The sequence below is a fragment of the Polyodon spathula genome, chromosome 13, assembly GCF_017654505.1.
Source record: "Polyodon spathula isolate WHYD16114869_AA chromosome 13, ASM1765450v1, whole genome shotgun sequence".
NCBI lineage: Eukaryota > Metazoa > Chordata > Actinopteri > Acipenseriformes > Polyodontidae > Polyodon > Polyodon spathula.
The window spans coordinates 8,345,138-8,361,775 of NC_054546.1; the positions used below are offsets into that span (position 1 = coordinate 8,345,138).

Here is a 16,638-nt window from a genome sequence, read left to right on the forward strand (position 1 = left end):
AGAAAGCATGTGCAAGATGTGTTGATACCATTAAAGGGATATTATTGGCCTGTAAATCCCATCAAGGCAAAATACCTTGTTTTACATTACGTAGCTTTTGAACATGCAGTTATAAATTATACAAAGAAATATTTTGGTTGTGATATTCATGCAATTAAACACTGGGAAAACATATGATTTGTATTTTGCTTTTCACCAGGGACCCCACCATAAAAAACATTCTTTGGAACTTATGTTGGCTAATAGTTTTTAAATACGCGATTAACCTGTGTTGATGACCACCTGTGTTGAAAGACCACCTGCTTAAAATGTCCACAATGAATCCTTATGTGTGCAATCCTCATGTTAAAGCACCTTGATATGAAAACCATCTGTCTACAATGACCTATTTTTATATGGTCCCTTGAGTGGTCATTATTATAAGCAGGATTGCATGTTCATTGAAATAAAAAATAAATAAAGTAATACAGCTGAGTTTTTAAATTGTGTGAGGCAGGGATCGTGCGGTGTAAGGGGTGGGGAAGGAACATCAGATCCTCATGATATCACAGATCCTGTACTGCTAACACTGCAGAGTCCTCTTGCTGTTTGTGGGCTAGCACTGGAAAGACCTGGCAATGAGGGCTCTGCACCTGCACTGGGATTTCCTCACTGCTTGTCCTGGAGCCACATCTTGCTTTTGGATTAGTTTAAATCATGTTTGCTCAGCCCAGATTTATGTAAAGATGTTCTGCGTTAGACTCCACAAGATATGGCCTCTCTATAAACATTGAGAAGCCCTGCTGTGACGATATAGGACACAAACACTCAGCTAGAAGACACTTTAATTAGTAACTTTCTTTCTTATTTATATATTCTATAATCTACTATATTCTGGTTTTGGAGGCAATGCTTTTTGCATTAAATTTTATATGCACCAATTTTAGCAAAAAGTGACAATGCATTTTTTCAAATCACACTCAATTGGATGTTATGACTTTGGCATCTGTATATATCCCCCTATATGTTCCAATGTATTTAGTTTTAATTCACTTCTTAAGGTGTACATGTTTCCTTGAAATCCAAATGGATTGTTTCTTTAAATAATTTTAAGTAGTTTACAGTGTCTTTCTTATTGTGGCTATACCAAATACCATAGGATTACGAAATTGTGTGAAGCAGTTTAATTTCTTTTAATGCACCGTAAGTAATTCTCGGTTTCATTTCAAATGTGTTCCCTGCACTATTGAACTGTGTCTCTGGCATCCTCCTGCAAAGCGTGAAAATGCATTACTTTAATTAGCTTGGAAACCCTGACGTGCCTCAATAGACAGACATGTTCGAGGGGGTTCTGATATCAGCATGACTGGGTATCTTCTTGCTGTTTTCAGGGAGCTGAATGGAAACAACATCACACGCGTCAACAAAAACGATTTTTCTGGACTGAAGTACCTCCGAGTATTGTAAGTGCTTGTTTTTTTTTTTTAATCTATAGCGATATCTGTTTATCGCTATATGTGTGTGTGTGTGTATATATATAATATATATACACACATACATACATATACACTCTGAATTCTTCCATGTGATCCTCCCACTGCACCCTTGAGCAGAAAGCCATTCTTTTCTCCTTGTGAAGTATCTTTATATAAATAAAACGATCTACCCCCCCCTCCCCCAACATGCCATTTTTAGACGTCATAGTTTCATGTTGGCTTTCATCTTGTCAGAAGTCATCAGCAAGCCGGAAACGATCCCTTTCAAGGAGGGAGTAAGCTGGATTGCTGGATTAGGGTTTATGTGCCTGTAAAACTCCGCTCCCCGAGGGACCCTAGCCTCTGCGTGCACACTGAGGTTACAGCATGGTTGTTAACATGATTAACTCTGCGGTAAAAAGACAGCCGGGGAGTGCCCAGTGCGGCCTTCTCTCGGATTACTGACCTCTGTCACATAAACAAAGAGCTGCCCTTTGACCTTCTGGATAAAGACCTGGCAGCAGGATTCCTGGAACTCTTATTTATATTAGTGGAAAGCTTCTCTAAAGATCTCTGTCGCAATCTCTTATAATGTAATTAGTTCTTTTCAATGTGTCGAGCAGTCGGGAGTAGTTTTCACCTCTCCTCTTAGAAAATGTTATGACAATATCCAATCACAGAAGCCAGATATCTGTCTTAGTGAATCTGTCTTTAGGCGGTTCAATTAAAAAAAAAAATCTGCCATTAAAATTAATAATTGCAACACAGAATATGTTTATATAAATGTAGTATATAATGCTATATATGTTCAAAAAGAAAAGCTCTTTAATTACTTTTAAACAAAGCTCCTTGTTAGTTTTTACATTTCTTTTTTTTAACTGTTTTGAAATCTTACAGGTGTTTTTTTTTTCTTTTTTTGAAAGATTGTATATCTGTCCATCTATAAAATACTCCTCATCCAAAATGTACCTTTGCTGTTGCAGTCTGAAGTTTTGTGCTCCCTCAAACTAATGTTTCTATTGGCTCCTCCCTTGTTTCTGCAGACAGCTGATGGAAAACCAGATTGGTGTGATCGAGCGTGGAGCATTCGATGACATGAAGGAGCTAGAGAGACTGTGAGTGTCATGGAGCTTCTAGCCAAAATTGCAATAACTTCATATGAACAATATTTTGATAGAAACAGAAAGTGTGTGTGTGTGTGTGTGTGTATATATATATATATATATATATATGGATATGGGTGTAGTACCTGGTTTACATTCTTGCTTGATCTAGTCAAATATAACCCAGTATTTCTCTCTCATACCTGTCACAGCACCAGTGTTCTTGTGCTTTTCAAATTACATCAATTACACTGGTGAAATCATAAGCCAGAAGCGTTTGTATTTGAAGAATGATTTTTCTATAACGGATGAAAATTATAACTAACGAAAAACTGCAAATAATAACATTACAATGAACACATTTAATAAAGAAGTTGTTAGAACATGACCTGAAACATTACAGGCGTTTGAACAAAACACAAAGCTATAAGGAATCTGGGAACTTGAATGAAGTCTGCAAACCATTTCTTGACCTTCAGTCTCACAATTTATAATGTTGTCTAAATCCCTTGATTGATTTACTGCCTTGTATTTAAAGCTTAGTCATCCGTTATAATAGAAGGGACTTGGATTGCAGTTCTCTTAATTAAGTTTTCCTGCAGTCATAATTAAAATGTGTACTAGAATTACATTTTAATTATGCACCATTATCCTGTTAATGACCTTTTAAAAAAGCACAATCTAACAAAAGCAAACAAAGACTATGAATGAAATATAATGTGTTTTTTTTGGAGGGAGGCGGGGGAGGGGGTTGCATACAGTGTAAAATAATTGTGCATTTTGGTTCTTTTTTAAAAGTTGCTAAGTTGCGGCACCATAATTAATTTTGTAAGTAAATCAAACCTTTCATGTCCAGTTTAAAACTGACATCAATGCCAGTGTGTCGAACTGAGTGCGCTAGGCCAGACCATTTATGATACAAATATTTCCATTTCTGGGTGCTATCTCTGGGATCAGTTCCCCAAATATCCTAGCATTGAAAACAGAGGTGCAACAGCATAACAATACTCACTTCCATTCTTTATTATGTATTATTTAAAAAAAAAAAAAAAAAAAAAAGTTTGAGCCAGACGTCCTTCCTCAGTTTGTAGTGAACACGCAAAACCCACTCTGGTGCAGACATTAACACCTGACCTCAATTAGTTCATTAACAATATATTCATTTAAAATTTGAATACTCACCATAATAGTGCAAGTGATGCCATTAAAATATAATACAAATATTGGAAAACATACTTATACTTTTCATTTATAATCACATTCCTGTGGTCTAATATCAGCATAAATAAATGTTTCATTTGCAAGGCACTTACATTATACTATAACTTGACAGTACCTCTTTTTTTTAATATGTTCTATTTTATTTCTATTCCAAGTGGGTGTAAAGTTTAACTGAAAGCAAACACAATCCAGGAAAACTGGGAACATGATAGTGATATGTAAATATATCACAAAGTATTGTATTCTTGTTTTTAATATCATATGCTTTCTGGTGTGTTTCTGTAATATGGTAATGCATAATTGCCAATTTTAAAAGTATGTTCTTCAAACTGTTTGAAAAATAATAATGTGACTCTGTGAAAAGTTTCAACATATAACATATAAAGAGCCTGTAAGTGATAACTGTCAGCTCTTCATTTAACAGACCTAAATTCAGAAAGTCCAAGTGTGGTTTGTAAAGAGTTGATCATTAAAGGTAATTCCAGGAAACCGTAAATGACTGGCTATTTCCCATCTGTTACCATGACCATTCTTCATCAGAAGAATGCTTCATGCTTAAAAGCAAGAATCTTGCTTGTTAAGATGTCTGGTTTATATGAATCATTTCCAGTTTCTTGCTGATTGATCAAATAAACATGATTATTTCCTAAATTGTGTCCAAGAGAGAAGCATAAATACACTCCACAGTTTTAGAAATATTATTGCTTATGTAAGCGCTGTAGAGATCATTAGACTTCAGAACTGCTAAGCCAAGTATTTCTGATTCAGTGCTGGTTCATTTTGCAATCATCTTATTAATGTGAATCACTCTCTGAGTATGAAGTAGAAGAACATAGGGGGGGGGGGGAGGGGCGGGGTTGGGGGTAGTTCCGCCGCGGACTTAGCCTTAGGCGCCGAGGTGTACAAGGGTCTCGACGACAAGGTCTTCTTGCGTCGAACGAGGGCTGACATTCATTGACTGTAAGGGACTGAGACAGGTCAGGGGTCCCCCCTCTTATAATGAACTTAACTTCCTAGATCTGTATATATATATATATATATATATATATATATATATATATATATATATATATATATATATATATAGCAACTTTAGAGACTCGATCAATTCATTTGAAACATCAGGGCGAATAGAGAAAAGCAGCATTTATTATAGATTTATTTGACGATCCATATGATCTCTCCTTTAAGATGTATTGTTTAACTTCATTTAGCAGATTGCTTCTGTTTGGCAAATAAGTTTATTGCGTTATTATATTAAAATAATATTCCAATTGAAATAATGACCTAACTGTGAAAACAACACCATATGGCATATGTGCAGTAAGAAAACCTTCCTGGAAAAAGAATCCCCCTTTTGTTCAAAGCTTCTGACAGCTTAGGAATTATCTGCGTATGTCTAGGTCTTCAGTAACGTGTCCCTGATGCCTCTATATAATTGCTCCTCTCCTGTTGTTTACCAATCCCAGTGCTACCCTTTAACTGTTTAATTGCTGTGTCAGTTTCAGGCCTGTCCTTCTGACTTTGTAGGGTCACAATGGGGCGCGAGTAAGAAACAGGCAATAGAATCACTTGCGATAATAATATGTAAACCAGGAATTAATTACTAAGTAACTACTACACAATTGAAAAGAACAGGAATTCTCTTTTAATGTGTTTGTTTAGCAGCTACCCAGGAAAGCCCTGGTGAGATACAAGCTTGCATTCCTAGTGAAGGCTGCTTGCGTTAAAACTGAGGGGCTGAGACACACAGAGGTCAGCGGAGAGTGTGAGTGAGTCAACGGTTGAGCTGGACTAGGATCTCCTGGCTCTCAGGGTTTGCTTTAATCACCAGAACGCACTGCCTCTAAGTGTGTGATATGCATTTACCTAATAAAAAAGCAATTGTAAGAACTAGATAATGACCATTATCTACGTTCGGCTTTGCCGTCCAGTACTGGATCGTTCATTCATTATTTTCAATTGAAAACGGTTAGCAAGCGTCTTTGTGTGTCTACACTGTAATTACTGTGTGTACTTTTAATGCAGGTGTTCAATAAGTAAAATGCTGTAAGGTGCTAAATAATTCAGCTTCTAGAAGAGTTTAGAATTGAACATGAGTCACTGTTTGGAACCACGCAACACTGCTGTGGAATTTCAGAAAGCCTGGGAATGGTGCAGAGGAATGCTGTTCATTAGAACAATAGGCAGGGACTGGGGCGTTAATCAGTGATAACGACGTGCTGGGATCCCTCCAGCGGTGCTGGAGCTCTGTAATCTTCTCTCCGTCTGTCTGTAGGTAGTGTGCACACAGCTCCTTCGCAGGGCAAAGGTACAGACTGAGAGGAAGGTTTGGAAAGGAATAGGTGCCCCCAGGGAGAAGCATCTGGTTAAGAGGGGTTGGGAAGGGATTTATTGTCTGCATCTCTCCCACTGCAGAGGCAAGTCTACTTGGCGCATAGAGCTGTGACGTGGTTAATAATAACAGACTCACATGAAACAAAACCAATACGTCTTCATGTGAAGAGAAGGGGATACCCAAATAACAAGGAAACTAAGACAGAAAGTGTAGCCAGAGTGCATGTCTCAGACTGAGCTACTCAGAGACACACCCCTGCAGCTTTATTTGCTATTGCTAGGTTACAACAGGAATAAAATACAGAAGAAAAAAAAAACTGTTTAATTGCATGTTTTCCATGTAGAAACTACACTGTGCCAAAAGGGTTAGTGCCTTTTAGTTATCGTAACCAACAATAGAGTTACATTTATTGTTTGTTAGCTTCCAGAAGATCGTTTAGGGTGTTTTTGCAGGTTGTTATGTCAAGTAAGAAAAAAAATTGATTTGTTGTTTTTTTTTTCACACATATATCATTTGTACAAGTGTTACATCACTTCCAAAAAAGTGGATATTACCGTCACTCTTTCCACCATGTTCCAGAGTACCTCTGAATTCCATTCCCTAGTGTACTCTCCTAACTAACAGAAACAATGTTTTCGTCCTTAACACTAGAACTACCAGAGTTATACACATACCAAGAACTACCATGAGCACTCAATTTGATATTATAATGAAAGGACAAACAATTGGATATAAGTCTTAGTTTTATGTAGGCACCTCATATAAAATAAGAAATGGGTTTGTATACAGACATGTTAGATAAAGTGCAACTGCAAAAAACGATAACAAATTTTAAAAACAAACATTTGCAAAGAAACAAGGGTATATACAAGTATATTATTTAAATATGAAACTATGTAAATAAGTAACAAAAATCTCAAACTAGATTTAACATTTCGCTAAAGATTTAACTGGCAGCTAAATCTGGAGTCTTTATGCAAATGAGGCCCGCCTGTTTTCTGCTGTCACGCGGTTTAATTGACGCCTGTAATGCTTAATTTGCATATTTCTTGATTAGAATTACCCTCGCCTCCGACTCGGTGGCCCAGAAAGGTGACTTCTCGCTGCATGAACCAGTACTTCTCGGGGGTGGAGCTTTGCAATGAGCGTTTTGTGCTCATCTCTTCATGTGTGATTATGTCACCTACCAGCCCTGCTGCTGCCTTCCCCCATGCACGCTACACTATATGCAATTACAGGCAGATGGAGACAAAGTTACAAGTTAAATTATAACCAAATTATATGTATTTAAGAAATAGTGATAATACAAAAGAAGAAAAAAGAAAAATCAACAAAAAAAAAACCCTAGGGGTGTAAATTAAAAATCTTTATTATAATATTTTACTACAGAAGAATAAAAGTAAACAGCAAATTGTTTACAAATACCGACATGACTGTCATTTACTGTCCCGGATGTACCTTATTTGCGCAAAATATCTACCTGTGGAACAGGAAAACTATGTATTAAACGGTACTGTGTATATTAAAGGCAAAAGACCTGCCTGTGAACAGGAAACCTGTACGTATTAAACGCCATATACATTGTAAATGAGTCAGTTTTAATCAGGGGAATTCCTCCATGTCCCTGCTGTTTGGCAGGGACATGCCTCCTCAGTACGTTGTAAACAGAACTCTGTTCTAACAGGATCTATTATAAGTGGCGTGTGTCTGTATTGTCAAACCACCAGTCCTGATGGTTACAAAAGGCGATAACTGCTCACGACAGACAGTAGATGCTACAAAAGGCTGATTGAATTACAGTAGACAGCTTATAATACAAGAAGCCCTTCATGTAAGGGCTGCATACTGATCTAATCACAGTTCAGTACAATTTCGACACAGTGCTGACTGATAAATACAAATAATAAAATAGAATACTGGACTATATAAGCAAAATACAATTGTTTTCTATGTAGAGGTCAGTATGATGGTATTATATCGCCCTTGTTTTTGCAACCTGGGTCTCACATTTTTGTCAAGATAATTAATACATATATTTAGGAAAAGTCAGAAACGCCCAGCCCTATATCTGCGAGACAGGTGGAGTAAATTAAATTAAAAAGAACCTCAAATAGTCAAATTGACTGCCTTGGTAGTTCTAGTGTTAATCGAACTGTGTTAATCCTTAAATCTCTTAAATTACAACCCACACAAATGCACTAAATTCCAAACTTCTCCTAAACTGACCAAAATGAAAAAAAAACATATGATGATGAATATTTTTTTTTCAAACATCATTACGTTAAACAAATGTTTAACTGTGTAAATGTTGTTATTGATTAGGATATGACTGGTATTGTCACTTTGATACTGTCTGAATGTCTTGAGGATTCCTTGATGTTTTCAGCATTTATTTAAAAAGCTGGAATTGTTTTTAATCCATTCTAGCTGGCATCTGATTTTATTGTAGGACAGTCTTGTCCAGTCCAGTCCAATCCTATAGGAGATCGTGGTCCATCCCTAGTCCATTTTGATACCCATGCTTGTTGAGGCAGAGTGATGTGTGGTTGAGCCCCCTAGCTCCCCATACCTTGGTCCTATCTCACTCTGTGTAGCTGGCATGCACTTAATAACTCGGTACGGCCTTGTCACTTCCTCCTTTTTGTCTGCTAGATAAATACCCAATAAAGCCATGCCAAGGGCTTGTACAAATCAGGGTGGTTCAGCTTCCTAGACCAGTGTTGTCATGGTGATGGAGTTGGGAAAGGGGGGGATGAGTTGACTCTTTCTGGCCCCCAGCCATCAGTCACTGACTCCTGCTTTGATTGTAGGGGTGAGGGTGGGGGTGCAGGGGCGTTCTGCATGGATGTGAGGGTCTGTTGTTGTAGGTTAATCTAGAGAGCAGGAGAGAATGAAAGAAGCTAATGGAAAGATGGGAAGGTTGTGGAAATTATGGACCAAGTCTAGAGTAAACAGGCCATGGGGGGTAATAAGAGGGTGCAATAAGAGAGAAGGATAAGAGAGATTCTAACACTGATGCTAACTCCCCAGCCCACTGACTCTTCTACTAAAGACAGGTGTCCTTGGCATTGTAAGACCTGTAGAAACTCATTGCCACTCACTTCCAAAGTTCTCCAGCTGAGAGAGTTGTATAATGTTCCATACACAGAAGAGCTCTCTGTAAAACAGAGTAATTAAACATAGCTCCCAGCAGTCTCCTTGTCAACTGTTTTCCATCAGGCAGAATTTCAGTTTGGGCCCCATGATGGAAACAGGTTTTATTCAATTATATATATATATATATATATATATATATATATATATATATATATATATATATATATATATATATAAAAGAAAGAAAGGTCCACTTTATCTGAGGTATGGTTGGAAAAGTAACCACCGGACTGAAAATCTGCAGTATATTTGTTTGCTGCTCTTCTGCTTCACCCTTTTTCAGACGGGAAAGTTTATTTCACTCTTTGGTTTTACAGCTAGTGGGATCTCAGCCTTGTTTTGCCCCCCATGAATAGTACAACAACGTCTTTCACCATACCTTGTACTAAAACTAAATAATATGGTTCACACACAGAATACACAAAGCGTGTTTTAATACCAGCTGGAGAAAGTTCAAAATCTCTGCTTTTGCACGCTCCCTAAAGTAAATGAATTAATCCTAAGAAAGGGATTTAGAGATGAGCAATGTAGGAAAAAACAGCTGAGTTAGTCGCATGCTTGTATGAAAGGCTTTCGGCTCAGGTTCACTAATCTGTTATGTTTTCCTTTGAGGGATTCCAGTAAGGGTGCAGGGCCTGGAAGTTTGAGGGTTTAGACTGCTGAGGCCTTCCATCTCCTTTCACCTGCAGGGTTAACTCTGTTCTGAGTTTCTACATGACAATCTTCATCTGAATCAGAGGTTCAGGATTAGACCGTGTTGGACAGGTGTAAAACTTTTGGGGTGTCTGTCTCCTCTCTGGCACGTGTACGTATTTGCCAGTAGAAAAGGCAATAGGAAACGAAACACTAATCAAGTTTTTACATAAGTGTTTTTACATAACAGCATTTTAAATAAGACATGCGTAGAGAGGTGCCACTCTGGCAGCAGGCCTTGTTGTGAACAGTAGTGTCTCAAATATAAACAGAGTTTTAACAAATAGAAAAATAAACAAACCACAGGGTAAGTGAGGTCCACACACACGTACCTGGAGAGCAGCCTTAGATAACAGGTCATTTCCTGCTTCTTTCCCTCCCTCTCTCTGTGTGTCTTTCTGTCTGTGTGTGGAAATGAATCATAGCCCTGTTTACCATACCTCCAGTTTATTTATTTCAATGAACATTGGATAAAATTAACATATTTCTATCTGTGGTGGGATGTAGCTATAAGGCATGAACAGCACTTCCTGGGGAGTAACTTCAAAAACTGTTTTCCAGCAATAACTGGGATCCAGTCTAGCTGTGGGCTTCTCTAGTGCTACATTCTGCTGTTGCCATGAGAACAGCTCACAACAGTAAAGCCCTTCCTAGGTTTCACATAGACTAGACTTCACAGTGTTGATCAAACGAGCATAGACAAAGATTTAGATTTCCTCAGGAAGTCTTAAGGAAGCATATTTGTTTTCTCTACCTCATGCATGAGGTTGTAATGTAACTCCAACTTTCCATTGAGCTACTTGGGCTTCCTTCCCACTGCCTTACAACACTACAGTCCATGACCACTGAGTTTCTACAACCTGCTGTCTTGTTCACTACAACCTAGCGCTAGATGTGCTCTGCCCCCACAGGACATGATATTCTCTGAAAGCATTCTATAGCTCTCCCGTCCTCCTGCCATCATCTTATTCCACCTGCTGGGCTGCAGCGTGGTGCTCTGATCTCATTATTCTCTCCACGGGAGAGAGATAGAGACAGAGAAAAGAGCCACAGGCCTGACTCTCTGAAAAGAAGCTGGATGGGGATTCTTTTTGTATGAAGAGAAGATAATTTGGGGATGCAGGAATGGAGTTTCTTTCCCCTCTGTCTGATCCCCCGTTTTTCTGAGCAGCAGGGGGCACTGTCAGTTGGAGAAGCAGATTCAGAACCAAGAGTTGAGGGTGGACTGAAGTTGAATTGTAGAACAAAGTGCAGTGTGTTACACAGTAAGAGGTGGGTACAGTTAAATACAGGTATAGTTAAACACAAAGAGCAGACACTGCCCTGGCACAACACTTTAGTCTGTCCATACATTATATACCACTGGAAAGGACATGGCTGGCAGCAGATAACACAGGTCTGTTTTACTGTCCACAGACCCAGCATGGTATATGGATATGTTTCATATCACAACCTGTTTTAATGAACACCTAAATAAGTACTTTAGCTAGAGAGATGACAAGGATTTTGCTATGGTGTATGTTAATGGTAATTTTTCAGTTTACCTCACTATTGTATGCATTTGCTACAGTTTTTACAAATCTTTACTGTACTTTTCTATGCTTCACCATGGTATGTTGCATTAAACTTCTATATCGACACAATGCTCTCCATCCTTTCTCACAGGTCAGTGTGTGTGCTGTGTGGCAGCTCAGTGCTTTATCTGCTCTGTTTTGTAAGCAGAGGAGTTTGGTCTTGGAAGCTGTCAATCCAAAAATGTTCAAAAGCATACAAATCTATAAAAGATGGGGGGAAAAAAGAAAAGCTTTGCAGTTTTTATTGGACTTGTCTCTGCTTTGAAATCTCAGTATTTTCATCTCCCTCTGAACACAGGGCACCTGGATTTGCACTTCAAAGTGCCCCAGTCGGTAGGATGCCTGTGTGATGCTGGGCCTGTGAGGATGAAACAGAAATGAAATAATAAAGATTACACCCCCCCCCCCCCCCCCCGTCTCCTCCCCTCCCCTCCCCTGTGAGGGCACTGCTTCTAGGAACCTGCAAATCCTAGACCAGAGTATGACAGTCCTTTTAATTGGGTTTGAAGCAGCTAAAGATCAGTGGCCTCATATCGGTTACTCTTTTAATGTGGAAATAGAACACCATTGATGAAACAGTCTGTTAACACTGATGCAGATTGGGTTTGTGTGTCTGGGAGCAAGCTTTAATACAGGTTAAAAAAAAAAAAAAACTAATAGGAAACTAGAGTAGTATTTGTATATAGGTGTGTGCATAATCGTATCACAGCTTATTTGAATGTATGCACATCTGTGCCTTTTTTGTGGCTGTGGGAATCTGTATGGGTGTGTGAGTGTGCTTAATATTGTCCGTATCTGTGGGCTGTTTGTCTGCATCTGTGCAATTATCTTTGTATTTGTGCATCTCTATGTGTCTGCACAGTCTTGCCACTGTGTGCGTGTGTCTCTAAGGCATGTTTTGTGTATATGAGTGTGGGGATGTCTGAAAATCTGGTTTCCCAGCTCCCTTCAGAATAAGCTTAGTGGATATTAAACTCTGGGGAAGTTAAATGCTCAGGCCTTGACAATGCTGTGGGTGACAGTCCCACAATGGATAATGGTCCAGCCACAAAGGATGGTAGATGTGTCATTAGCTTTCTCCTCCATTAGAAACTTGTGTCAACAAACCATAAAGCTGCCGGCTATACAAACAGCAAACTGTTTTCCTGAGCAGCTCCCTGCCTAGAGAGGGGGCAGGTGCTGTTAACAAGGTTAGAGAGCAAAGCTTTAGTGTGATGGCAGGAGGTTTAAACTACTCTTGTAGCACTGGTTTGCAATGTGGGAGCAAGAAAGTTGGATTAATAAGCTATTTGGTTAAAGCCCTGGGCTGCATAGTGGAAGAAACAGGTTGGAGAAACTCATTAGAGCTAGGCTGTGGTATGGGAGAAAGCTGTTTTTAAGAGCCAACTTTTCCCCCCAATTTGAGGTTTATTTAATCCCTTAATGCTGGGCAATACACAATTATACAGCTTGCTACTTGACACTGTAATCACTCTTGTTGGGAAGAGATTACTCAGGGATTTAGGCAGGTTGAATTAACAAGCCTAGTCTCTCTGCTGTGAACTGCTGTGAAATTGAAATTTTTGGAAAGAAAGAAAAAAAATAAAAACTCCTTTGCCTGACACAGAGAGAGGAGATTTGGTCAGGACTGTGAACCTAGTTTCCTAGTTTCTAGCTGGACTGGGAGGCACAAGGAGGTACAGAGTCTTTCTTCCCCAGGGGTCAGTGGCTTAGCTTAGCATCACAAGTTCAGTACACAGCAGTGAGCAGGCTTTGCGTCTCCATGAGCCTGGGGACCAGGATCTAGAGATCAGCCTGACTGGTTAAAGATTGTGTGGCTGCTGCTAACAAAGACTCTGCATTTCTGTAATTTTACAGTAAATGTGAAAAGTTTTGTGTTTTTAGTTTTAAATGCAGATTTTACTCCCACTTTACACCAGTTACAGTTGTGGAAATGTTCCATGGGGTCAGCTACTCTAAATGAAGGCTCATCATTCCATCCGGCAGTTTCACGTCCGCTCTAAAAAATATCGTAATGGCAGGTTCTCACCGTTGTTTTGATGTTGATTGTGGTTTTGGCCCACTTGCATGGTTCGTCATATGATATGATATTATACAGCTTCAGGCTTCCTTTTAGCTCAGCTCGATGTTTGTAACTCTTGTTTTTCTTTGATGTTTCGTTGTTACTGTACCCACCACAGTAACGTGCATGAAATTGATTTTATTTAAAATCCCAATTAGACTGCACCTCACCGTTGTAACTCGCTACCTGTGGAGAAAGACCAGATCAATAGCCGACCTTTGCCAGCTTGTTGAGCACCTTAGTCACTACCACTATGTTGTGAAAAGGAGGCTGTTGGCTTTCCATCAGTTCTTTACAGTGGAGGTTACATGCAATGCTTTCCTTATCACTCCAACACAGTGATTCCTCTTTCTGCATTGATTGCCAATGGTTGGGGGATGCGGTGTTGCTGACTTTGCAGTTATGTTGTAAATAGAAGTACTGCATGATCATGTGTTGTAGTTTGCATTTGAAGATGACTCCCTTTTAAAGGTCATCTTCTCTAAAATCCCTATCCCTGTAAAGCGCTTTTATTTAAAACATGAAATAGAAATGTGAATGAGCTGAGGGAGTGGAAGGTGCAGGCTCGGCTGTCAGACAGACAGCTTTACGAGGTGTCCCCCTGAAGGGAGGACCCTCTTCTGTGTGAGGGGGAGCAGGGAGAGCAGGTCTGGAATTCTTCAATACAGACAGTCTGGGGTGGGGTGGGGAGGGGGGGCTTAATACTCGGATCTCAATGAAAGATAAGATGTGGTATAGAGACATATTTGCATGTGCACCTCCTTATAGCGTAGAAAAAAAGCTTCCAAAATGCTTATTTATTCAAATAAGATTGAAAATGATTTCCTCCGCCAAGTCAGAGAAGTGGGTTTAAATGTCCAAGAGAATTACTGTACACTATATAATTCAGAAATATCAAAAGTTAGTCATTTCAGTTGTATAATACTATTTTGACACATTATGAATAATAATCTATTGTAGGTTCAAAAATATTTTTATTATAATGAGGTTAAAAAAAAGGATCTTTGCTGTTTTCTGCTAATAGAGGATTGTTTCACCTTCTATCTGGCAGAGAAATGAAGTGGTTGAGAAACATACTGTAGGACTATTGACCACCGGAGACACTAGTGATCTGTGACGATCATGGGTTGGTATTTAATCCATTTTGTTTGTATAAACACATAAGTCCATTTATGTACACTAGTGGACAAAGCATCTTCATAAATTACCCCCAAAACCAAGCATTCTACAGTGACAGTAGATGTTCTCTTATATCATGGAAACAACATTAGATAATAAATCTGGTTGTTTAATTACTATGTCCAGCTGTGTTAGTGATGATGTGTAAGTTGACCTGATCAAAATGTCACCGACAAGATGAACGGAGCAGTAACTGAAGACTGATGGAAAAATGTTTGTATCTATTAGCATTCCCAAATGCTGACTGCTAGGTCCAAACCCATTGGCTGGAGAGGTACCCAAACACTTTACCCCAGAACCTTGGTCCAGTCCCATGTTTCATTCCTTCCTCCCTCCCCAAGAGAAAGGACTGCCCTTTATCTAAGGCATATGCTTTCCCAGGGCCCCATTGTTAACCGTCGCTAAGCAACACCAAGGCCTTGCACTGTCGCCACGGAGACGAGGGGCCTGGGTATTTGGTTTTGGGTCAGGCGCGATAAAGGTGGCACAATGGAAATGGGCGTCCCCAGAACCTCCTCAGTCATTTATCAGGCTATTTTGGGCCCACTCGCCTCCATTCAGGACCCCCGGAGAGGGGGCTGGAGATGAGCTGTCAATCAGTGTGATGGCTAGAGAGAGGTTTCTAACACACACACACACAAGCATACATACGCACTTACACCTCCTGAAGCAAAGAAGGATGAGAGTTTCAGCACACAAACTACTAACTGTAATATAATCAAAATACTTGGTAGGGCTTTAATCCAGTGCCTGTTAAGTACATTTCGCTATATTGAGATGATGGGTGGATAAATATTATATTAATTTGGTGTAATTATTCATACAGTTTGTCTCTAAATATGCCTTAAGATCTTAGGACATGGTTTCTTAAATACCATAGTGCCAAAAATAAAATACAAAACTCCAAGGTGAGAGATTGTTTGTTTTGTGCCCATGGATTGGAAGAGTTTCCAGGTAGCTTTGCCCAATAACATATCAGTTATTTATAATAATATAATTGTAGGTATCGTGCTTTAAGCTTTAGGCTTTGCTTTAATTACTTTTGGCTTTGTTCGAGCTGTTATTAGACTTGGCTGATTAAGCACATTCTTTACATTGTGAGCTTACTGTAATTATATCTGGGCTTTAATTAGTCTTGATTTTTGAAAATCCTTTATTGTACATTGATAGCACAAGTAACGCAGGTATTGTGGGATATGAGTCTCAGATTTTACTCATTTCTTTTCATCTGGGTATTTTTGTTTTGCCTTTTTTCATGTCATTCATTGAAGTTGTTTTCTTGGGTGCGGTCTGCTGTTTCTGCAGGCTTGTGATCCGTTCATAGTGCACATAAGGTGCACAGACGGATAACTCTATGATTACCCATGCAGTTATCCATCGGTTCATGCATAGTTGGGTATGCTTTAGCTAATGTACTGTTTATGATTCTATAAATTTTCAGGTTGTGAATAGCAGGCGTGGTGGTTAGAGAGAAGGGACTTGTTACCAGGAGGTTCCCGGTTCAAATCCCAGCTCTGCCATTGACTCACTGTGTGTGACTCTGAGCAAGTCACTTGACTGCCGTATGCTCCTACCTTCAGCTGAGATGTAAAACTGAAGTTTGGGTAAAAATCGCTTTGGATAAAAAATATCTTCTAAATGGCTAATTTACTACTACAACTACTACTACTACTAATAATAATAATAACTGTTAGACATTCGCAGTGCTGAATTATTTACTTATTAATTTAAATGCTACATTGAACATGTATATTTTATATAAAACAGATTTGGTTTTCCTACACTGGATGGCTCTTCAGCTGTCCGACTCTGAAGTGATGGTGAGACATTCTTTTGTTTAGCCTGTGTCTCGCTCCCA

General features: G+C 39.1%; 1 protein-coding gene across 1 annotated transcript in view; it reads left to right on the forward strand.

The window, feature by feature from the left end:
- Nucleotides 1–16,638, forward strand: part of LOC121325872 (slit homolog 1 protein-like) — a 76,091-nt gene that overhangs the window by 6,691 nt on the left and 52,762 nt on the right. Inside the window, exons 2-3 of the mRNA XM_041268957.1 lie at nt 1,371–1,442; nt 2,498–2,569. Of these exons, the coding sequence (XP_041124891.1) occupies nt 1,371–1,442; nt 2,498–2,569 (144 nt within the window). The remainder of the gene's footprint in view (nt 1–1,370; nt 1,443–2,497; nt 2,570–16,638) is intronic.